Consider the following 19304-nt stretch of genomic DNA (forward strand, 5'->3'; position numbering starts at 1 on the left):
TAATCTCCGTTACAAGCCTCTAAGTCGACATCTATCTGCCTATGATTCGATCCAAAGAGCATCACACTGTGTTAGGATTTGTCCCGCCCTAATGGTCAATGACACACTCACATAAACAGATAGTAAACACCCACTTGTTGCAGCCTTGTCCTTATTCCCCAGCTGTCACATTTGCACACTGCCCTCGTATGATCTGTCATGTTGGAAGGAGGATTAGATAATGAGTCTTTTGCATAACATGCTAAAAAGAAATCCGACTCCAGTGTCACTCCAATCTCTCTCTCTCTCATTCTCTCTCTCTCACTCTCTCTCTCTGATGTTTTTTAGTCTTGGTATTACATCACTGCCTTGCCAGTGGGTCGGCGGTGAAATGACACGGGGGATACAGATTGTTTAAATCCTGGAAGACACAGCGCTGACTCCAAAAAAGCTGAATAATCTGTATTATTTAGAAATGTTCCTTGAATTTACAGCTTTTGCTTTAAAGGTGTAATAACTCAGCCGATTTATCGCACTGAAATGACCCTTCAGAGAATATTTTGACCCCTATCCCCCCCTGCATTGGGCTCCAGGAGCACTGCACAAAAATGAAATAATGCGTTGGTTTTTGATTTCATGCTGCGAAGTCTCATGTTCAGGAGGGTGTCCAGACTTTTTTTGACTGAGGAGGCCCAACTGGGGAACTGACTTATGAAAGTGTGATGTGCACACAAATATATATCAATTATCTATATCATATCTACTTTATAACACAAGATAATGGATACATTAGGTTCATGTTTTAATGACACAAAAAGAAAAGTTATGTTACAGAATTTAGAGTACTGAAAAACTCCTGCACAGTCTAACTTGCAAAAATTCATTAATTGGCAAAGTTTTAGATCATTGCATGACTTTTTCGCACAGCTGTCTTTTGGGGTGGCCAATCAGATTTCCAGGGGGACCCATGCCATCCTTGGCCACCCATCTGGACACGCCCTTGCTCATGCTGGCTCATATAAAGAGAGACGACCATAAAAACTTACCTGGAGAGACTTTTTCTCTTCCTAAAGTGACGTTAAGATGTGTGAGGAAATGAACGAAAGCCAAATTAAACGAGCACAGAGGAGACATTAATTATTCACTTACAAAGTCTGGATTTTTAATTAAAACAGGCAAGGCAATTCAAAGGGGTTTACAGAGTAATATAAAACACAATAGAAAAACAGATTTACAATTAAAAAGAGCAATAACACAGCACAGAGCACACAGAAACATAAAAGACAGATTTGTTTTCTTAAGAAGTGGGAGTAAAATATTCACTGTGATTCATTACTCACTGAAAATGTCTGTGTTGTTCATTGTGAATTAACCTCATAAAGAGCTATAAACGTTTTTAATGTTAGTAAACAATGTGGCATATTTTGATGGGCGGGGCTTAGCTGGAGATAAAACAGTCCTCAAGACAACCTCAATGTTAACTAGCAAATTGTTTGTTTTTTTGTGATTGACAATGGCAGAAGTTTTTGACTTCCGGGGCTTCTGCAGTTCGCCTTAAGTGGACACTTGATGAACTGCAGGGTTTTGCACTTCCACATTAGCTTACTTTTTCAACCACGTAGTAGTAGTAGTTAACAACACGTGAAGAGAGTTTGCAGAAAGTTGCTGATTTCCTGCTGGAAAGTTGAAGCATCAAAGAGTAAATGCATTCTTGGAGAATTTCATGCAACATTTGGTTTGGGCTAATTTAAGTCAGGCTTTTGTCGTTAATCAAAATAATATAGTTGGGTTCAGATGTATGTATCCTAAGTTTTGTGAGAGACGAACATCCTGCAGCTGTTCAGAAATACATGTTTGATATTCTTGTTAACTCTGTTCCTACTTGAAGCTTCTTCATGCAGTTGTTTCAGGTATTTTAAAGCAATGCATTTGTTTAGCTGTGCTCTGATGTATTTCCTGATGTGTCTTCTTTGTTCCCTGATTCAGGTACAAGATGATCTCAGAGTTCACGTGGCCAAACCACGACCTTAAATCAGACAAAGATGCCGTGAAGAGGCTCCTGCAGGGCTGTGGTTTCGACCATGACGCGGCCTACGGAAAAACCAAAGTCTTCATCCGCACACCGCGTACCCTCTTCAGCCTGGAGGAGCAGCGGGTAGAGATGGTCCAGAGGATCGTCCTCTTTCTCCAGAAGGTGAGTCAGACCACATCATGGCTCAGTGTGAGCTCAGATTTCTCATTAGTGCGCCCTGTCTGTCTGCTGATCTGTTGTTGCCAGCATGTGGTTTTGATTGTCCTAATGCTGCTGTGTTTGTTTCCTTTATATTGTCTTGATTTATTTAAAAAAAAAAAAAAGACATGGGAGGCTGTGAAACTGAATTGCTCTTCTGGGATAAATAAAGTCATCTGAATCTTAAAATGAAAATTATTGATGCATAATTTTCACTGAATCCATGTAAGATTTGCTACTTGTGATCATTTCCCTGCCAGATGTTCGTTGGAGAGATTTTGAGAAACCGCCCTCCTGCCTCTGATTACATTTCTTTCTTTTCTGAATCACGTATTTTTTCCTCCTAATTTTGCCAAAGAATTTGAACGAGTTTACCAAACTAAAACTGAAAATCCTTTTTCAGTATGTTATGATCCTCAAAGAGTTCCCATTTGTGAACATTTGTCGTTGTGAATACCTCTTAAGTGCCAGTAATCAAAAGCTATTCTTTGACAAAGGGCCTCGGTCGATCACGAGGAGTCCTGTTCTCCTCTTCTCATTGAAATTCAGCAGCCTTGTTCTGCATGTCAATAACCTCAGAGACTCAAATGTTCATACCCGTTACACGATCTCTGAGGTATTTTTTAAACTAATCTAATCTTGTTTTATCTGCTACAGTCTCTTACATCTCTCAAGGTGAAAGTCTCTTTTATTTCTCACATGAAATCAAAAGAAGCTAGGCTACATAGCAGCCTTAGAATTCCAAGCCTTAGTGACAAGTAGGTGGCTTTTACAGTTGCATAAAGTTGTAGAGTTGGCTTAAAAACAGGCCAACAGCTGATCTTATAGTACTTATTAAGTGTTGCTAGTATACACAGTATGCATAGTGCAAATATTTCCATAACTAGACCTGTACACAGAAGATGTGGAGAGAGTGAAATCTTTCCTGCAGAATGTGCAAATCTGCTCAGGAACGTGATGTTTCAGTTGGATTATATTGAGTGTTTGGTGTGTGGGTGTCGAGACTCTGAACCTTTTAGACTCTTCTGGTTGTTCCTGGTTATTGACTTTATTATTTTCTGGTTATTATTGCTGCTGCTCTTTGCAATATATACCTGTATTGTTTGTACTGCCTGAAATATGTGAGACTGAAATTAAAATCTTCTCAGAGTGATACTGCACCACTTAAAGGAGCAATATGTAACTCTGACACCTAGGGTGTTTTAAAATGGGTACTGCAGTCCAAATTCTAAACATTGTAGAGCGCTGTCCCCCCCCCCCTCCTCTCGATGCTCACACAGGTCACCATGTGGTGGACTCTGAAGCTTCAGTGTTTATCCAGCTCTGCATGGGTCTGTAAACCTTTCTGTGTTCTAACCTCTCTCCATTTTTCAAAAGCATCTCCAATATTGATCCTAGTTTGAGCACGTTTCTGCTCGTGGAGCTTATTAGAAACATGCAGAGGCTTTTTAGGTCGGGTACAATCACTTCTATCTGAACCACTTCTCTTGACCCGCTTCCATCGCTGCAACACCTGTTGACCTGATAACTGCTCTCATATCTGGCAAACCGAGGGGCGTCCAAAACGGCCATGTGGGGGACGATTAAAACCGCTTACCCTCTCTGGACCAAACAAATCCAGAGCATTCAGGAGCAGAATCTAAAGTTAGAAGGAGGACATACTGGCTGCTGCATTGTTGTCAGAGAAGCCAGCACTTCAACACAGCATGTTTCCATTTCCTTCCTGATTTTTATGATTAGCTGTGAATATTGATCCCTCTCTACGCTCTCAGTAGCTGCTTTGGCAGTCATTGGGTCATTTTGTTGACACTCTCAGGCAGAAACGTCTGCGTCTTTGTATGATTATGGTGCACACGCTGACACATGTCAGATCTGTACACACAGCGAGCATTGTGTGACTTTTGATAGATTGAGAGAGATATGTTTGTACATGTGGTGTTCTGCTCTGTCTGGCTGTCAAACTAAAGATTGCTCTATGCAAATCGCCCCGGATGCTTACGGTGTTATCTGTGAGCGACAGGCAGGAGATTGTGCACACTCTGCATACATCATCCCATTACTAACGCCGCGGCACCGTACACCTGGGAGCCGTTATGATTGACACTTAAGACAGTTTTCCCATCTTGTCGTTAGATGAGTATTATAAGTGTTTGGATATGATTCCCCCCCCCCCTCAACCAAATGCAGACTTGAGTATTTTCTGATACTGAGTACCCCTTGACTCAAAACCCTAAAGGAATCCTGACAAAAAACACAGGTAGAGCTTTTTTTTTTTGCATTTTATGATCTGAAACCATTTGGCAGCTGGGAAGTCTTCTGTTTTAAGAGAAGGCACAAGCAGCTTTAACGAGGTGTTTATAAATCATGGTGTCAGATTTGAGGCTTACTCGCCCCTACAGTATTCGAGGCCGTATCTGAAACATTTCTGATACAGGTATCCACAGTGGAACACCTCTAATGACAGTCATGTGGTTGCATTCCTGCACGCCATGTTGGTTTTTGTGTCTACCTTTCTCAGGGAGCATCCCCCTCGCTCTCAGACATGAAACGGTTCTCCGGCCAAATGAACTTCTGTTGTGGATTGATTGGTTGACCTCTCTATTGATCTGTGTGACCTCCTTCGTTGGCCGTTTCCACAGACACACCAGACGACTGCTCCTCCTCCTCCTCTCCCTCAGGAGAATCTTATCTTGTATCACGCAGGATAAGCAGGCTTTTGATAACGAAGGGAAAGCCCGGAGGAATCGCACCAAGACAAACATGTCAGCGCGGCAGAGGTGTCGGAGCAGCAGTATTTAATCTTACCCTCGGTCAATGTAAAGGCCGTGCGTGCAGTATGTGCTCCACTCACTGACACGCACAATCAAATAATGGTGCGACAGCAAAAACTGACTCCTGTATCTATCAGTCTGTTACTCCTTATACAAACATCCCAGCCTAGAGTCTGATCTGCTGCGCCAAGAAATCCCCTTATCAGCACCTGGCACACCACGCCAACTTCTGCCAGTCGGGGGGGGGGGGGGGCGCAGTGCCAGGGCTGTCAGAGGCTCAGACACACTCCCAGTGCGTCTGTTTGCCTCCTGGATTTATAATAATACCCAATGTGCACCATCACACAAAAAATAAACACAGTCTGTGATCGGCCCACTTCCTAAAGGCAGGTCGAGTGGTCCCTTGTAGTTCCTCTGCCTTCAGATTGTGTTTTTCTTGCAGCTTTTATCTCCCTGCTTTCAAGTTCAGCGGAAATAATCAAATTAGTTCCCGATCGGAAATCACAAGAAGGCAACAACAACTCAGAAAGCCGGACACTCAAAGAGACACTTACCGAGGATAAACTTGCTTTATTTATGTGTAAAATGTCACACATTCTTACCCTTAAATGTGCCATATTGAGCCATACAGTGCGTTTAAATCTGCAGACGGTTAATGGTAACAGTTTAACCATAAAGGAAACATTGAAAGAAACATGAAAGGCAAGGCAAGTTTATTTCTATAGCACATTTCAACAACAAGGCAAGACATCAAAAAGCATCATGACAGAGGAAAGAAAAGAAACATTAAAATAGAACATTTAAAAACTGAAATTATTAAATCTGAAAATATGTTCAAATAAAAATAATTCAAATGAATTGAAGTAAAACTATAAAAAGAGTTAAAAGTTACAGTGCAGAGTTAGAGTTTAAAATCGTATTAAAGCTGTTTAATGAAAGGCAGCTGTAAACAGGTGTGTCTTCAACCTGGATTTAAAAGAGCTGAGAGTTTCAGCAGACCTGCAGTTTTCTGGGAGTTTGTTCCAGATATAGGGAGCATAGAAACTGAACGCTGCTCCTCAGTGTTTGGTTCTGACTCTGGGGACAGAGAGCAGACCTGTCCCAGACAACCTGAGCGGTCTGGATGGTTCTTAATTAATCAGGAGGTCACTAATGTATTTTGGCCCTAAACCATTAAGCGCTTTATAAACCAGCAGCAGGATTTTAAAACACACAAATGAAATGTCACAAACAAAAAAGAGTATGCATTGTACATGAGCACAAGATCTAATATACACTCAAACAAAAACATGACCACTTTGTATCCAAATGATGACTGTAAGTGTGATACAGAGACTCGCTGTTCCCTCGCTCTGAGGATAAAGTGTTCCAGGTATGTGCTGATTTAAGAGAAAACGCTGACAGCCTGAAGGTCCTTTTTTTTATTCACCTAAAATCTCTCTTTCTTCATGCAGCTTTGTTGGAGGAGGTCGTTGCTCCTTTTGGACTTTTCCCCCCCACAAACCCGGTTTCTTGTTTTTCCCACAAGACCCGGCTGTTCAGCCCCCTCCTTTGTGTGCTTCCCCTCCCATCACCATTTCTCTTATGTGCTCCTACATAATCCGACCTTCCTCTTCCCGTCCTGAAATGTATCGCACTCAGCCCTGTGTGCATTATCAGTGATGGCTCTACATCCTCCTGTGTTCAATCTTCCTCCTTCTACAAAGCAATCAAATTATTACCACTTTATGAAACATCGACTGTAAGAAAAAGGCTCCCTATCAAACATAAATACAGATGTTTTAAATTAAACATAAGCCTCCCCCACCCCACACACCTTCTCTCTGTGGTAAAAATGAATATTTCATAAGTTCAAGCTCAGCTATCCACATCACATTAACTCTCTCCGCTTGTCAGAGCAGCCATGATGACGAGAAGGGGAGACTCCCCCCCTCGTGTATTCTGAGCTGCCGCCTTAATTGCTTTCCAAAGCTTTACATAGTCTCTGTGCGGCGCTGGGTTTGTCAGACGAGGAGAGTCTTTATATCCTGGGGTAGGCGGCTTTCACAACGCGGCCACGGGGGGAATCAAGCTGAATGAAAAAGACCAGAAAAGGGATAGAGACGTATTTTGTATTGGATAACTCGTGTTTTTGAGGCAGTTAATTGTGCAGGAATAGATGAAATCTGAAGTTTTTTCGGACATGAAAAGGTAGTTTCATCTATGGGCAGCCCTCTTGTGAATAACAGGCTTCTTCTCGCCTTGTTAGCTCTGCCTCTCCTCTGCTCAACTGTCCAGAACTGATCCGTCTCTCAGCAGAAACATGATCCCTAATCCTTTGATTGATCCCCCCCCTGAACCTGCAAAGTGTTTCAGTTATCATCAAAAGCAATCACTTCTGCAAAACCTTCAGTGTGTGAGAATGAACCTGCAGATCAAAGCAGGACGGTTTAAGTTTTTTTTTGTCACAACAATACAGCTAGGTTTTGGCAGGGAGAGAGAAAATGAGCTTCTTACTTTCTCTGTGAAAAGACGACTTTTTTCTAATCATGTTGCGTCACCACTGAGTCTTTGTTTCAGTGGAAAGCATTTAGTGAGTTCTTTTGTACCGTGAATAATGAAGCCTAATTTGCAAACGTCCTATTTTGTATGCAGCGTGTATTATACTGCCACTTACACTGCCCTTAGTCATGTAATCATTTCCAGTTAGAAGCCATATTTCATAACAAACCTACAAGGGCTCCACACTCACTTTGGACTTCCTGTTCTTTCTTGAAGCTGGAGCCTTTAAATATGTCAGAGCATAAAAGTTTGGGCAAGTTAAAAGTATAACTCTGATAGGGTGTAAACTTTGGTTATCGCCATGGCAACCGATGTGTGGCTCACAGTGATTCAGCCACTTTCATTTAGCTTCCAACCCAAACATACAAACACATTAAAATAATAAACAAACAAACAGGGTCTACGACTAGTGGCCAAAGGGTTTAGGATGCTGACCGTGAAACTGGTTTCAGCTTTTGCAAATGCAACAAATCGCATTCAACATGGTTTTTTTTTAGACTTCAAAGAAATATGCATGCTATTTTTTTTTTTTTAGAAGAGAAGAGGCTTTACTGTTAAAGCAATGCAGTATAGCGCATTCTGTAAACAGAGGTGCTGCTTTTCAACAGGCAAGGCCCCCCCCCCCCCCAAGGTCTGACAAACTTTGAACCACAGCAATACTTCAAACTGTGCAAATTTTGAAATGACTGTAGGAGAACTCCCTCTAGTTGCCCTGCTAAGCGTATCATGCATGAAAATTAAGAGGAATTTTCTGTCTGGAAGTGAAAACAGCACAGTGTTGGTTGGACGGGCCCTCGGTACGTTTTTGCCTCGGGGCCCCAACAGACTCTAGAATCGCCACGGTCTATAAAGGCTTGGGTTGGGATCTTGGAGGGTCACTGTTTCAAGCCCAAGTATGGAAACTGTGTCGGGCATGGAAAGTGAGATAGAGGGAGCTGCAACAAGAAAGAAAGACATGGATAAAGACAAACAGAGCAACAACAACAACAACAACAATGAAGAAGATAGCTTTAAAACAACAATTTTAGTAATAATGGTAAAGGATGTGTAGTATGCTGAGTGAGACTGATCAGCCTGAAGCTGCCTCACACTTCAGAATATTTTAACAAAGAGTCTTTCAGCTCGTCTCAAAGACTCACAACACTACGGCTCCCAAAGATATACTTATTTATTTTCTATGTGCATAAAGGAACACAACGTTTGGAGTCCGTCTTTCAGCTTGGCTCACATCAGTTCAGAGGAAGCTGTAGCATTCATAAATATAATCCAGTCTTTGTAGCGAGGTGTGTTTGAGTCTTTTCAGTTCTTTTAATATAATCCTGGCCACATTAAGAAAGCCTGCCAGGGCTAACCCAAATCGTCCCTTCATGAGTCGAGCTTTCAGTATGTTTAAATGATGTGTGTTACTTTAAGCACATCCTGCTGACCGGTGGCAAAATTCCTCCGATCTATGCCGTGCGGTCACAATCTAATTGATGGATGGGCCATTCAGAGGCATTCAATTATATCTCCAATCCTGTCCCCTCTAATTAGACTGCAGTGTTAGAACACATTGGTTTCACATCAGTGTCCTGTACATTACTGCAGAGCTTGATGTTAAAATGACATTACACTGGGAGCTTAACTGAAGGCTGTTTGGTGACACCGCCTCTGTGCTGCTCATTGAAGCTCTTTATTGATTTATGCTAATGGCTGCTGGCCTGATCCTCGGCCCAGCGCGTGGTCAAAGCACGTTGCAGCCTCACCAAATAGTGTCACACACTTTTGATTCGCCCCCATCCCCCCCTCCTCCGCCCACAATGTGCATCGAGCATGTCACTGGAAAACCGGCTCGATATCCCCAGAGGATGTGGAAACTCAGGCGTTCAGCAGCGGATTGCAGTCAAGTGTGTCAATGGCACAGACCCACCGATCTGTCTTTTCCGTGTTGGAATTTGGGTGTAGGTGACAGCAAGGTGAAGGGTCTTCTGTGGGGGGGGTGGGTTTGTTGTTGTTGGACCTTTTATATTGCCATGCCCTGCAGTTGGATTAATGGCCTTTTTCAACACAAGCTTGAAGGTTCCTGTGAAATCAAAATACATCATGCGTTAAATGTCATATTTATGCATATATCTGTTCTGTTACAAAGGGTATTATGCAGACATGCAGTTGAATTTAAAGGCTTTATTTGCAGGAACTTTTCATGCCTTAAGCCTTCATTTTTACTTCTACATCGAGTAAACGCCATGGTGGCCGACGCCGTTGTGAGCGCTACATTCTTGCGCGTTGGTGCAGCAGGGTCGCTCTGCAAAACTTTGCCTGCAAGCGCTGGTTGGCCGTGCGATTTCTGTGCTTGTTTTACTGACAGTTTTACTTCCTCTGTGCTTGTTAGTGTGCAGGAAACCATGGCAACTGAAACCAAGCATATTATATAGGAGTCAGGATTTTGAAAACGGAGGTGATTGCAGAAACAATAATAATAATAATAACTTTATTTCTATAGCACCTTTTAAAAACACAGGTTTACAAAGTGCTTTGACAAACAGCAAAAACAAGAACAAACTAAACCAAACACAGAAGAACATAAACAACAGCAAGAACAGAACAAATGCAAAATACTAAAAATAATTAAATACAATTCAACAGAAAAGAACACAAAGTACACGATACCCAACAGACATATATAACCCAACCATCACAAGAACCCAGGCAACACAAGAACCATCATAAGAACTATCAGGCAACACAAGAACCCAACAACATGAGCTGAGACCAAGAGGAACAGAGATTTAAAAAGATGTAAGAAACTAAAAGAGCTAAAAGCAAATCAAAAGATAACAGCAATAAGAAGGTAAGAGCAGGAAAAGAAATAGAAACAAGTGAATCAAATATAAAAAAAAACAATACATATACATAAATATTAAACATAAATAGACAAAGTAAGATAAAAAAAAATATCAAGTTAAAACATAAGAGGAGTTAAGATAAGAGCATAAATAAAAGGACTGTAATAAGTAAAAGATAAAAATAGTAAAACCAGTAAGAAAAGAAATTAAGAAGATGAAGAAATGTTGTAAGTGCAGGAAATTCTCTGCTACCCAGCGGTCCAATCACAGGGCTTGTGGTTGCCTCGTTTCCATGGTTTAAATATTTTTTGAGAAGGTGCACGTCAGGCTACACATACATAGATACAGAGCTACCGTTTAGATTCAACCAAGAAGTATAAATCAGACGTAACAGTGTAGACTCAACATTTAACCAACATTGTCGTCCAATAAAAAAATACAGAAATGACTTCTACCAACAAGTGATTCTGGTGGCGACTAGCAAGGATGACAACATTTGGTCGTCTAATGGTGTTCATCTCGAATCTTAACATTGAACAGTTTCAAAGCACATCCCGTATTTGTGTCGTATCCTGGAGGCCTACTTTCCAGCGTTAATGTGAGGAAAATGGCCGCCAATCGAACGTGGTCAATGGAGCCCCGTCTGTGTTCTGCTCGGCTTTATCACATCGACAGACACCTTCCAGCTTGTTGCGCTGGCACATGTTTGATTTGGGAATGCTCTTTTACCCAGCATGCTTTTCAAACCAGCCGGCCCCTCGTATAAAAAAGAAGAAAAAAAAAAACAAAACAGCAATCTGCCCCACTTTGTTGCGATGTTAGATCCCCCAATCTGGCTTTGATGAGCTCGTAAATCCCGGGGTTGGTGGTGAGGGCGGGCTCCATGATGGCAGAGTCTCTGAAAGGATGATCAGATGGCTTTATTGGACTGAAGAGGACGGGGCAGACCGACGGGGGCCTTTTTTATTGGCCTGATTTATCCACATTCCCCCGAGTGTCATCCTCATCGGCTCACCAGCGTCATCGCAGCCAGGCTGGAAAATGTCTTTATGGTGTGTGTGTGTGTGTGTGTGGGTGGTTGATTGGCTCCATCATAATTCTAACCCTGCGCCACTTTCCACCTGTCACACACCTTAATGAAGACAGTGGAGACGTTTTATGTGATTCATTGTTGCTTTATGGTCGTTTTTTGTTTTTTTTATCTCCTCTTGGCTCCTCCCCCCTCCTGCCTAAGAGCTTCACGATGTAATTACTGATTTGTAGCAAAGACAAACACAGTTGTTGATCTGGCAGAGACACATGATGCACCATGTGGATGACATGCAGGCAACATCTTCACCAAGCTCTCGCTGGAAATCTAATTTGGCCACATTTCTGCTTTGTTATTTGGTGTTTCATGTGGGGCGGGACTGTTTGTGTGTGATCGGTTGGACAAGTGGTTTGCAATGAAAAGGAGACAACATTTAATTACTGTGATATTTTAAGATAAGAGATAAGATAAGGGAGGAATCGGGTGTTGCAGCAACACAACACAAGTAGCAGTAGGTGTAACTGAATAGATAAGATAAGTGGTCCAGTTGCTTGTGGTCCGATCAAAACCGTCATGGTTGTTTCATCCGATCCTTACACGAGGCCTCCGTCTGCAGCACATGATTATTTTTATTGGCCGTCTTCTATTTCCTTCTTCTCCTTCCCTTCCTGTCGTTGATTGAGATTATTGATAATGAAGACGAAAATGCTGCTCAGTATTCTTCTTCTCATTTTCTGTAACTCTAGCATATCCATTAAACCACAACATAAATCACATCAGCTGCCGCTCTCAGAGGCTTTAACAGGAAATGCATTTTAGAAATCAACATGGAAATGATGAATTCAAAGTTGCAAATGATTAAAATAGATCAAATTAAATAGTGACAACACAAGATTTGTCTTATTCACTAACCTTAAGAGGTTTGAATTCCAGGTATGATGCAGCCTTAAGCCACTGCAGAATCTTTTGACAGGAATTAGGAACATTTGTAGGAACTGGGTGCATTTTTAGTGAAGAAACAAGAGTTTTAACTACATTTAAATGACATTTTTTACCCCCAAAAGTCCCTGCGTTGGTAATTTCTCAAAGAAATGAAAACATTTGGGGTGGGGTTTGCGGTGCAGAACATTTCTGATTGGTCAAATTCTGGCAGATTATTTATTTCATCCACCCTGCTTCTAATTTAAGCAGTTACAGATCAAAGTATACAACCTTTGTAACATCAGCATCCAAGCCCAACGAAGCCTTAATGCTGAGGACTAAACCTGCTAGCAAATCAAAAACAACAAGACCCGATGAGAAGTGAGATGCAACAGGAAATGTTTGAGGTCATCTTTTCTGGAAATGCAACCACAGATTTGAGAGCCTTCAAAAATGTCATCCCCTGTTAGGTCACCTCATGTATAGATGCTGACGTCCTCCAAGCAGGTGACCCAGGTTAAAGTCTGACCTGCAGCTCCTTTCGAGCAGAAAAGGAAATGTAGTCTAGCATTTCCACCTGGGCCTTTTTGACAGTCATTTTTGACCCATCACCTGCTCTTAAAACGCTGCCTAATTAACTGTAACCCTCTGAATACAGTCTGAATTTAAATGAGAGTAACTTCTAACCTCGTTCACCGAGTCCTCCGGAAAAGCGCGTTCATTCCTCTCACTCCTGCCACCCTGAGCATGTGGGAGAGTCAATGGAGGGGTCGATTATTGATGCATAAGTGGCCGCTCCTCTTTTCTCACTCTCATCCATTATGTATTAGAGATAGAGCACCGTGGAGGAAACGGGGGGGAGAAGGTCGTCTGCTGCCCTTTAAACGGAGAAGTAACATTTGAGACTTACTGTAACACAGCAAGAGGGGAGCTATTTTTAAACCTGATGTGGGTTTGCTTCTCATAAACAGAAATAAATAACAGGGGAGAGATTTTCAAGATTGTTTTGTCTTTGGTAGATAAAGCAAGAGAAAAGATTTAAGATACATTTAACAGTCTATGTTTCATGTTATTTGGTTTATAAAGTGTTTATTTAAAGTCACACTTACAGTAAGAGACTTTATACTCTACAGTGTTTAAGTCCACTTTGAAACAGAAAATGGGGTTGTGGTCAAAACTCTTTGTAAAGGCTCCCCTGGGGACAAGAGAACAGACTGTATAAAATATGGACGTAGTCTCTGTGATGTCACCCATTGGTTTCTGAATAGACATTTTGAAGCCAAATAAAGGTAGTCAACTGACATAAGAACGTTTCAAATATCCCTAAAATGTAAAAATACACCTGAGGGGGGCTTAAGCTTGAGAAAATGTGACGAGTCTTTCAAAGGAACTCTTCTGTTAATTTAAATATCTCATGATTTTAATTTCTTAACAGACACACAGACATGTACAGTGAAGAAGGCCAATGGCTATTCTGACTCTTTTTACCTGATTCCAAGATTTCTTTCAGAAAAAGAAGATCAGTCAGCTCGAGGTCCTATGTGTGGACATTTGGACAGATTTCAGATTTCTAGACTTAGTACATTATTACATAAACTCTAAGGCAGGGATGGGCAACTTTGGTCACATCAAGGGCCACATTAATTAAATTCTCACTGCCAGAGGGCTAAATTGTACTATACAAAAAACGATTGCAGTCAATTATGTCTCAAATTTAACTCAATTTGATTAATTATTATGGACATATTTCTGTTTTTCATGATTTCATGGCAGATTTTGTCAAGTTTTCTTCAGGTTTATTAATTAATGGATATGTAAAAATTGACCTGAGGGTTGATGGGGTCACATGTGGCCCCCGGGCCCCCAGTTGCCCACCCCTGCTCTAAGGCAAAGGAGTCTAAATAGTCGTGCTTTTTTTTTTAAACACAACATGGTCTTAACTAGATCTTCGATATGGCTTCATGCAACATTTCTTACAATGAAAAGTGAGACTTTCTCTGCAGACGTGGTGCAACAAAAGGTTATATAAATCACATGAATGAATCTGTTGCTTCCTTATTCCGCTGCTGCATGACTTCTTTTCTTCTCTGCCAATTATCTCAGCACCGGTCTCATCAGGTGGAAACTGAATCCTCCACACTTTTAATATGCAAATGCAAGAAATCCTTGTCGGAGCCTCTGGCCTACCCCCGCACTCTGAAAGATTAAATTGTTCTCCGTGATTATTCTGCTCACTGCTTGGATTGAATATACAGGAGTGAGCCTTCGATGCACCATGCATCGTTATCTGTAACCTGTGTCTGTTGGTTTGTGACTCTAAATGCAATCTTCACTGATTATTAAGGTTCGACGTAGTCTAACAATCATGTAAATAATTAAGACATTGTGCACGTGAGAGAGAGAGAGAATACAGTAAGAGGGGCAGCATATGGTGGGGATTTTATTGAGGTCTAGGATCAGGAGTTATGGCTCCCCTGGGTCCCACTTACATTTATTATTCATGTTTTAAAGGGTCTGATAGCCATTCAACCTATGTTTGGTTACAGGCAGACTTTGGGGTCCTTATTTTTAGACCTTGTTTTGTTCTGAATCCATGTAATCCAGACACAACAAACCCCTGATATACAACAAATACAAATGTAAAACATGTGTTTTAACGTTTAGTAATGAGAAACATGAGTTTCCTGTAGGAGTGTAAATTATGAGAATGGCAGTTTGACATGCTGAAATACACTTTAACATATTAGTTATTGTAGCAACATCGATCTGAATTTACGGCTTTTACTTTGTGCTTTCACTCCTCATAATTCTTAAATGCGTGCAGAGGTTTTACCTTTTTATAGCGAGCTATTAATCACCGCTCTATAAGACCTTAAAATGGCCACATTAATAAGAAATGTCTATACAGCAGCTCTAAATATTCCCCGATCCCTCTGTGCTAGTAAAAACATTTCCAGTAGATAAAGGTTCTACCCTCTTATTTCACACATTTATGTCAGATGTTAGAAGTTTTTTATCAGCCCTCTTGGCTCTTTGTAACCCTTAAGAAACCAAGTTTTCAGTCAAACATGGATCAAGTTAAAGCTCCCACTAAGAATTATTGACATTTAAAGTTTATCCCATTAGTGTGCTATCTCTGCAGTAGCAGCAGTATCATACATGTTCTCCATCTCCTCCTGTGTCTCCAGGTGTGGCGGGGCACCCTAGCCAGGATGCGATACCGGCGGATGAAAGCGGCCCTGGTGATCCTGCGGGCGTACCGACGGTACAAGGTCAAAACATACATCAAGGAGGTGAACCGGCGCTTCAAAAATGTGCGATCTATGAAGGATTACGGCAGACACGTGAAGTGGCCAACGCCTCCGAAAGTCCTGAGAAAGTTTGAGGAGGCTCTCAGGAACATCTATAACAGGTACACAGACAATGTGACAATTTCAAGATTAGTAACTTTACCTTTAAATTCATATATATATATATATATATATATATAACATTTATTTGGGTAACCTGAGTGTCTATCGACCCACAAAATGTGAAATAAATCCATCCAGTCCTTTGTTTGTGGTCTGCATAAGTCTTACAACACAGAGGAAAATGTTCTGTTTCTAATGTGCTCTCCTTGTGATGTCACAGTGGGATTCTGATAAAAAATAAAATCCCCTCCCCTCCTCTGATATCTCCACCGATGGACTCCACCCCCAGCCTAGAACAAAACTTTTGATCAGGTCCGCCATTTTTATTCTCGCTATAGAGGAGTGATGTCTACAGGGAAGACTCAGGGGGAGGCTCATTGCATTTAAAGAGACACACACACCAAAACAGAGTGTTCTGAGAGAGCTGGTTTCTACAGGGTCACAAACCTCCTCTGGTGCTTGATTCATGTTATATTTTGAGCAAAGCACAGCACAGATGTTTCATTTAGACCACAGGGGGACTGTTTGAAAAGCTGGAGAAGGGGGGATGATATGTCCTCTTTAAAGGTTGCAGGCAGTTCAGAGCTGCTGTTTTCAACCATCTCTTCTCAAATCCAGAGTTTAAGAGAGAGGCAAAGAATTGAGTGTTTCAAAATAAAATGTTTACAAATGTCTTTTTTTAATGAAAATCTCAAATTGGCTGGAATAAATATTGGATCAGAAAGCAAACACAGGAGGGGACTTATGGCCTCGAGTGTGATTCTACATCCACATGAGTCCATTTGAAGAAGTGTGCATGTTTCCTCCTGCCTGTGGCTCACACTGGGCATTGATTTTTCCCTTCCTCTTCAGAGACTCATCACTGCCTTTCAATCCATGTTTCTTTGTTGGCTTTTTCTTTTTTTCACATTTGAAGCTGAGCACAGAGAGAAAATCTCCGTCCGGAATGATGTCGGCCGTCAGGATCTCTGAGTGAAAGGCCGATTAGCAGAGCACAGCTTGGGGTCTGCTGCAGTTCCTGAACCACCGGGGTTGTCGTGCAGTCAAATCATAAAAGGAAGTCGATTTCTTCTTCTGACTTTTTTTCTTTGTGTGTGTGTGTGTGTGTGTGTGTGTGTTTTGATGCGCTTTGCCTCCAGGTGGTGGGCGTGGACGCTGATCAAAGGTCTGTCTCCAGAAGAGGCCCTGCAGGTGAGAGCCAAGGTAGCCTGCCTAGAGGCTCTGAAGGGCCAGAGGGTCGACTTGGGACTACAGAGGGCCTGGGAAGGAAACTACCTGGTGAGTAGGTGGTCTGGCAGTTCGTTTTGTGGGGGGGTTGGACAATAGCAGTATTATAATCTCGATATATTCACGAGAGAGAGCGAAATAAAAACAAGATTACAAACTTGTCCTTTCCAATCATCTTTACCTACTCCTTGAAAAGTGTTTTTTCTCTTTCCTACAGAAGCGAGACAGCCCCGACTCCGCTTCATCTTTCACACTTGTTTCCAGCGAGTTGCAGCGGAAAGACAAATTCATGAGAGTTTTATTCTCCTGCAACGTGCGAAAGGTAGGAGTCCTGTTCAGGGGCCTTTTATCCTCCACTAACCACAGAGTCACAACATGCATCTCGTCTCTACAAAACAAACAAACCATGCTGCTCCTGCTCTTCACATTCTCCCTGCAGGGTGTTTGGATGTGAGCTCGGATCCTGCAGTGTGATTAATGAGCGGCTTTTGTGTTTTTCCCAGATCAACCGTTTCCACAAGGCGGAGGACCGGACGGTGCTCATCACCGACCGCCACCTGTACAAGATGGACCCCCTGAAGCAGTACAAACCCATGAAGAGCATCCCCCTCTACAACGTATGATACAACCTTTTCTGATTCACTCCCTGCTTTATCTCAAACACGAGGCGCTGCACACAGTGAGGCTCATAAGATGCAGATTTTAAAAGACGTTACATACACCAGCTGAACTGAAGTTTCAGTGTGTGGATGATTCTGTATCGTCAAGAGACAAAGTTAATAGAATGATTGTGCTTAAAGGCTTTTTATGTGATTTTTTTGATCCAGCAGATGTCGCCCTTGAGCACCAGCATGAAACCAAAACAACTCGCGCGGCATTGTTGTGTTAGCATGCTAATGCTAGCGATCTTTATTATGCTGGTATCTTCACACTGCATGTAAATTTACCTGAAATGAGCGTGATCTAGAAACACAGTTAAGCAGTGAGTACAGTATGTTATTCTTCTTTTCTCTAGTCCCTCAATTAAACAACTTTTATTTGTGAGGGGAGGAGTCAGCCTTGAAGTCTGATTGGCCACCCCAGTCAAAAAAAAAGTCTAGATGCACCCCTGGTGGCATGTTCAGCTTGTTTTCAGTTGTAGATTATAGCCATTAAATGCTTTTTTTTCACATATTAAACGACTGGCAGAGATGTGTTTTTAATCCTAAACCTTGCAGACGTGGATAAATGAGCAGCAGTAATCTGGCGTTGGGATTATCTCTACGTTATGGACTGTACTGCTTCTGGGAAAGATTAATTACAAAGACGATCTCATTATACGCAGACTGTACTGAATATCGGCTGGAGAGCTCTCAAAGCCCACTCTAATGGAATAAAATGTATGAACTGCCCGGTGTAATTACTGAAGACTCAGCAAACTAAAAGGATTATGTTTGATATCCGTCCTATAATGTACAGTTCTTTGAATTCCTGTCAATTGAAGCATACTGTAGAGAAAGTATGTCATCTGTCTTTAGGCTACAGGTGTGTATTATCAGTATATGTGAGACAGTGTGTACCTGGATGTGTGTGAGAGGTGACAGCGTTGTTATCTCTCTCCTGACTCTGACTGTCGATGTGCAAAGATCTCATTCAGCTCCACAATTGGCCGGTTTTAATTCATGTTCACTCTGTGATAGGCCCATTAAGGCTGCTACATGCTCCCTGCACACGAGGCTGTTTCCATGGTGAACGTGCCACTGTGTGTGTGTGTGTGTGTGTGTGTGTGTGTGTGTGTGTGTGTGTGTGTGTTGTTCATGTTTGTATGTGTGTGTTGTGTCTGTTTATGTGTGTGTTTGTGTACCTGTTTGTATGTATGTGTGTGTGTGTGTTTAGCCTAATGTGTTTGTTTGTGTGTGTTTCTGTTTGTGTGTGCGTGTGTGTTGTTCATGTTTATGTGTGTGTGTTCTGTCTATTTATGTGTGTGTTGTCCCTGTTTGTGTGTGTGTGTAATTAGCCTGTTCTGTGTGCGTGTGTGGTGCGTATGTGTGTTTGTGTCTGTGTTTGTGTCTGTTTTTGTGTGTGTGTGTTTATGTGTTTGTTTGTTTAGCCTAGTGTGTGTGTGTGTGTGTGTGTGTGTGTGTGTGCACCTGTGTGCGTGTGTGTTTAGCCTGTTCTGTGTGCGTGTGCGTGTGTGTGTGCGTGTGTGTGTGTGTTTAGCCTGTTCTGTGTGCGTGTGCGTGTGTGTGTGTGTGTGTGTGTGTGTGTGTATTTTGACTTCATGCTACATGTTTGTTTATTTCACAAACACTGACAAATCCAGCGACATTAAGAATATAAAAATCATTCATCATGTTTTTCCTCTAATTAATTGTTGTAATTATCATA

General features: G+C 41.8%; 1 protein-coding gene across 1 annotated transcript in view; it reads left to right on the top strand.

Annotated features, from left to right (window-relative positions):
• Window positions 1–19304, top strand: part of myo1d (myosin 1D) — a 116856-nt gene that overhangs the window by 53615 nt on the left and 43937 nt on the right. The window contains exons 16-20 of the mRNA XM_065949393.1: window positions 1966–2173; window positions 15486–15709; window positions 16850–16988; window positions 17155–17259; window positions 17441–17554. Of these exons, the coding sequence (XP_065805465.1) occupies window positions 1966–2173; window positions 15486–15709; window positions 16850–16988; window positions 17155–17259; window positions 17441–17554 (790 nt within the window). The remainder of the gene's footprint in view (window positions 1–1965; window positions 2174–15485; window positions 15710–16849; window positions 16989–17154; window positions 17260–17440; window positions 17555–19304) is intronic.

Source organism: Labrus bergylta, chromosome 21, assembly GCF_963930695.1.
Source record: "Labrus bergylta chromosome 21, fLabBer1.1, whole genome shotgun sequence".
NCBI lineage: Eukaryota > Metazoa > Chordata > Actinopteri > Labriformes > Labridae > Labrus > Labrus bergylta.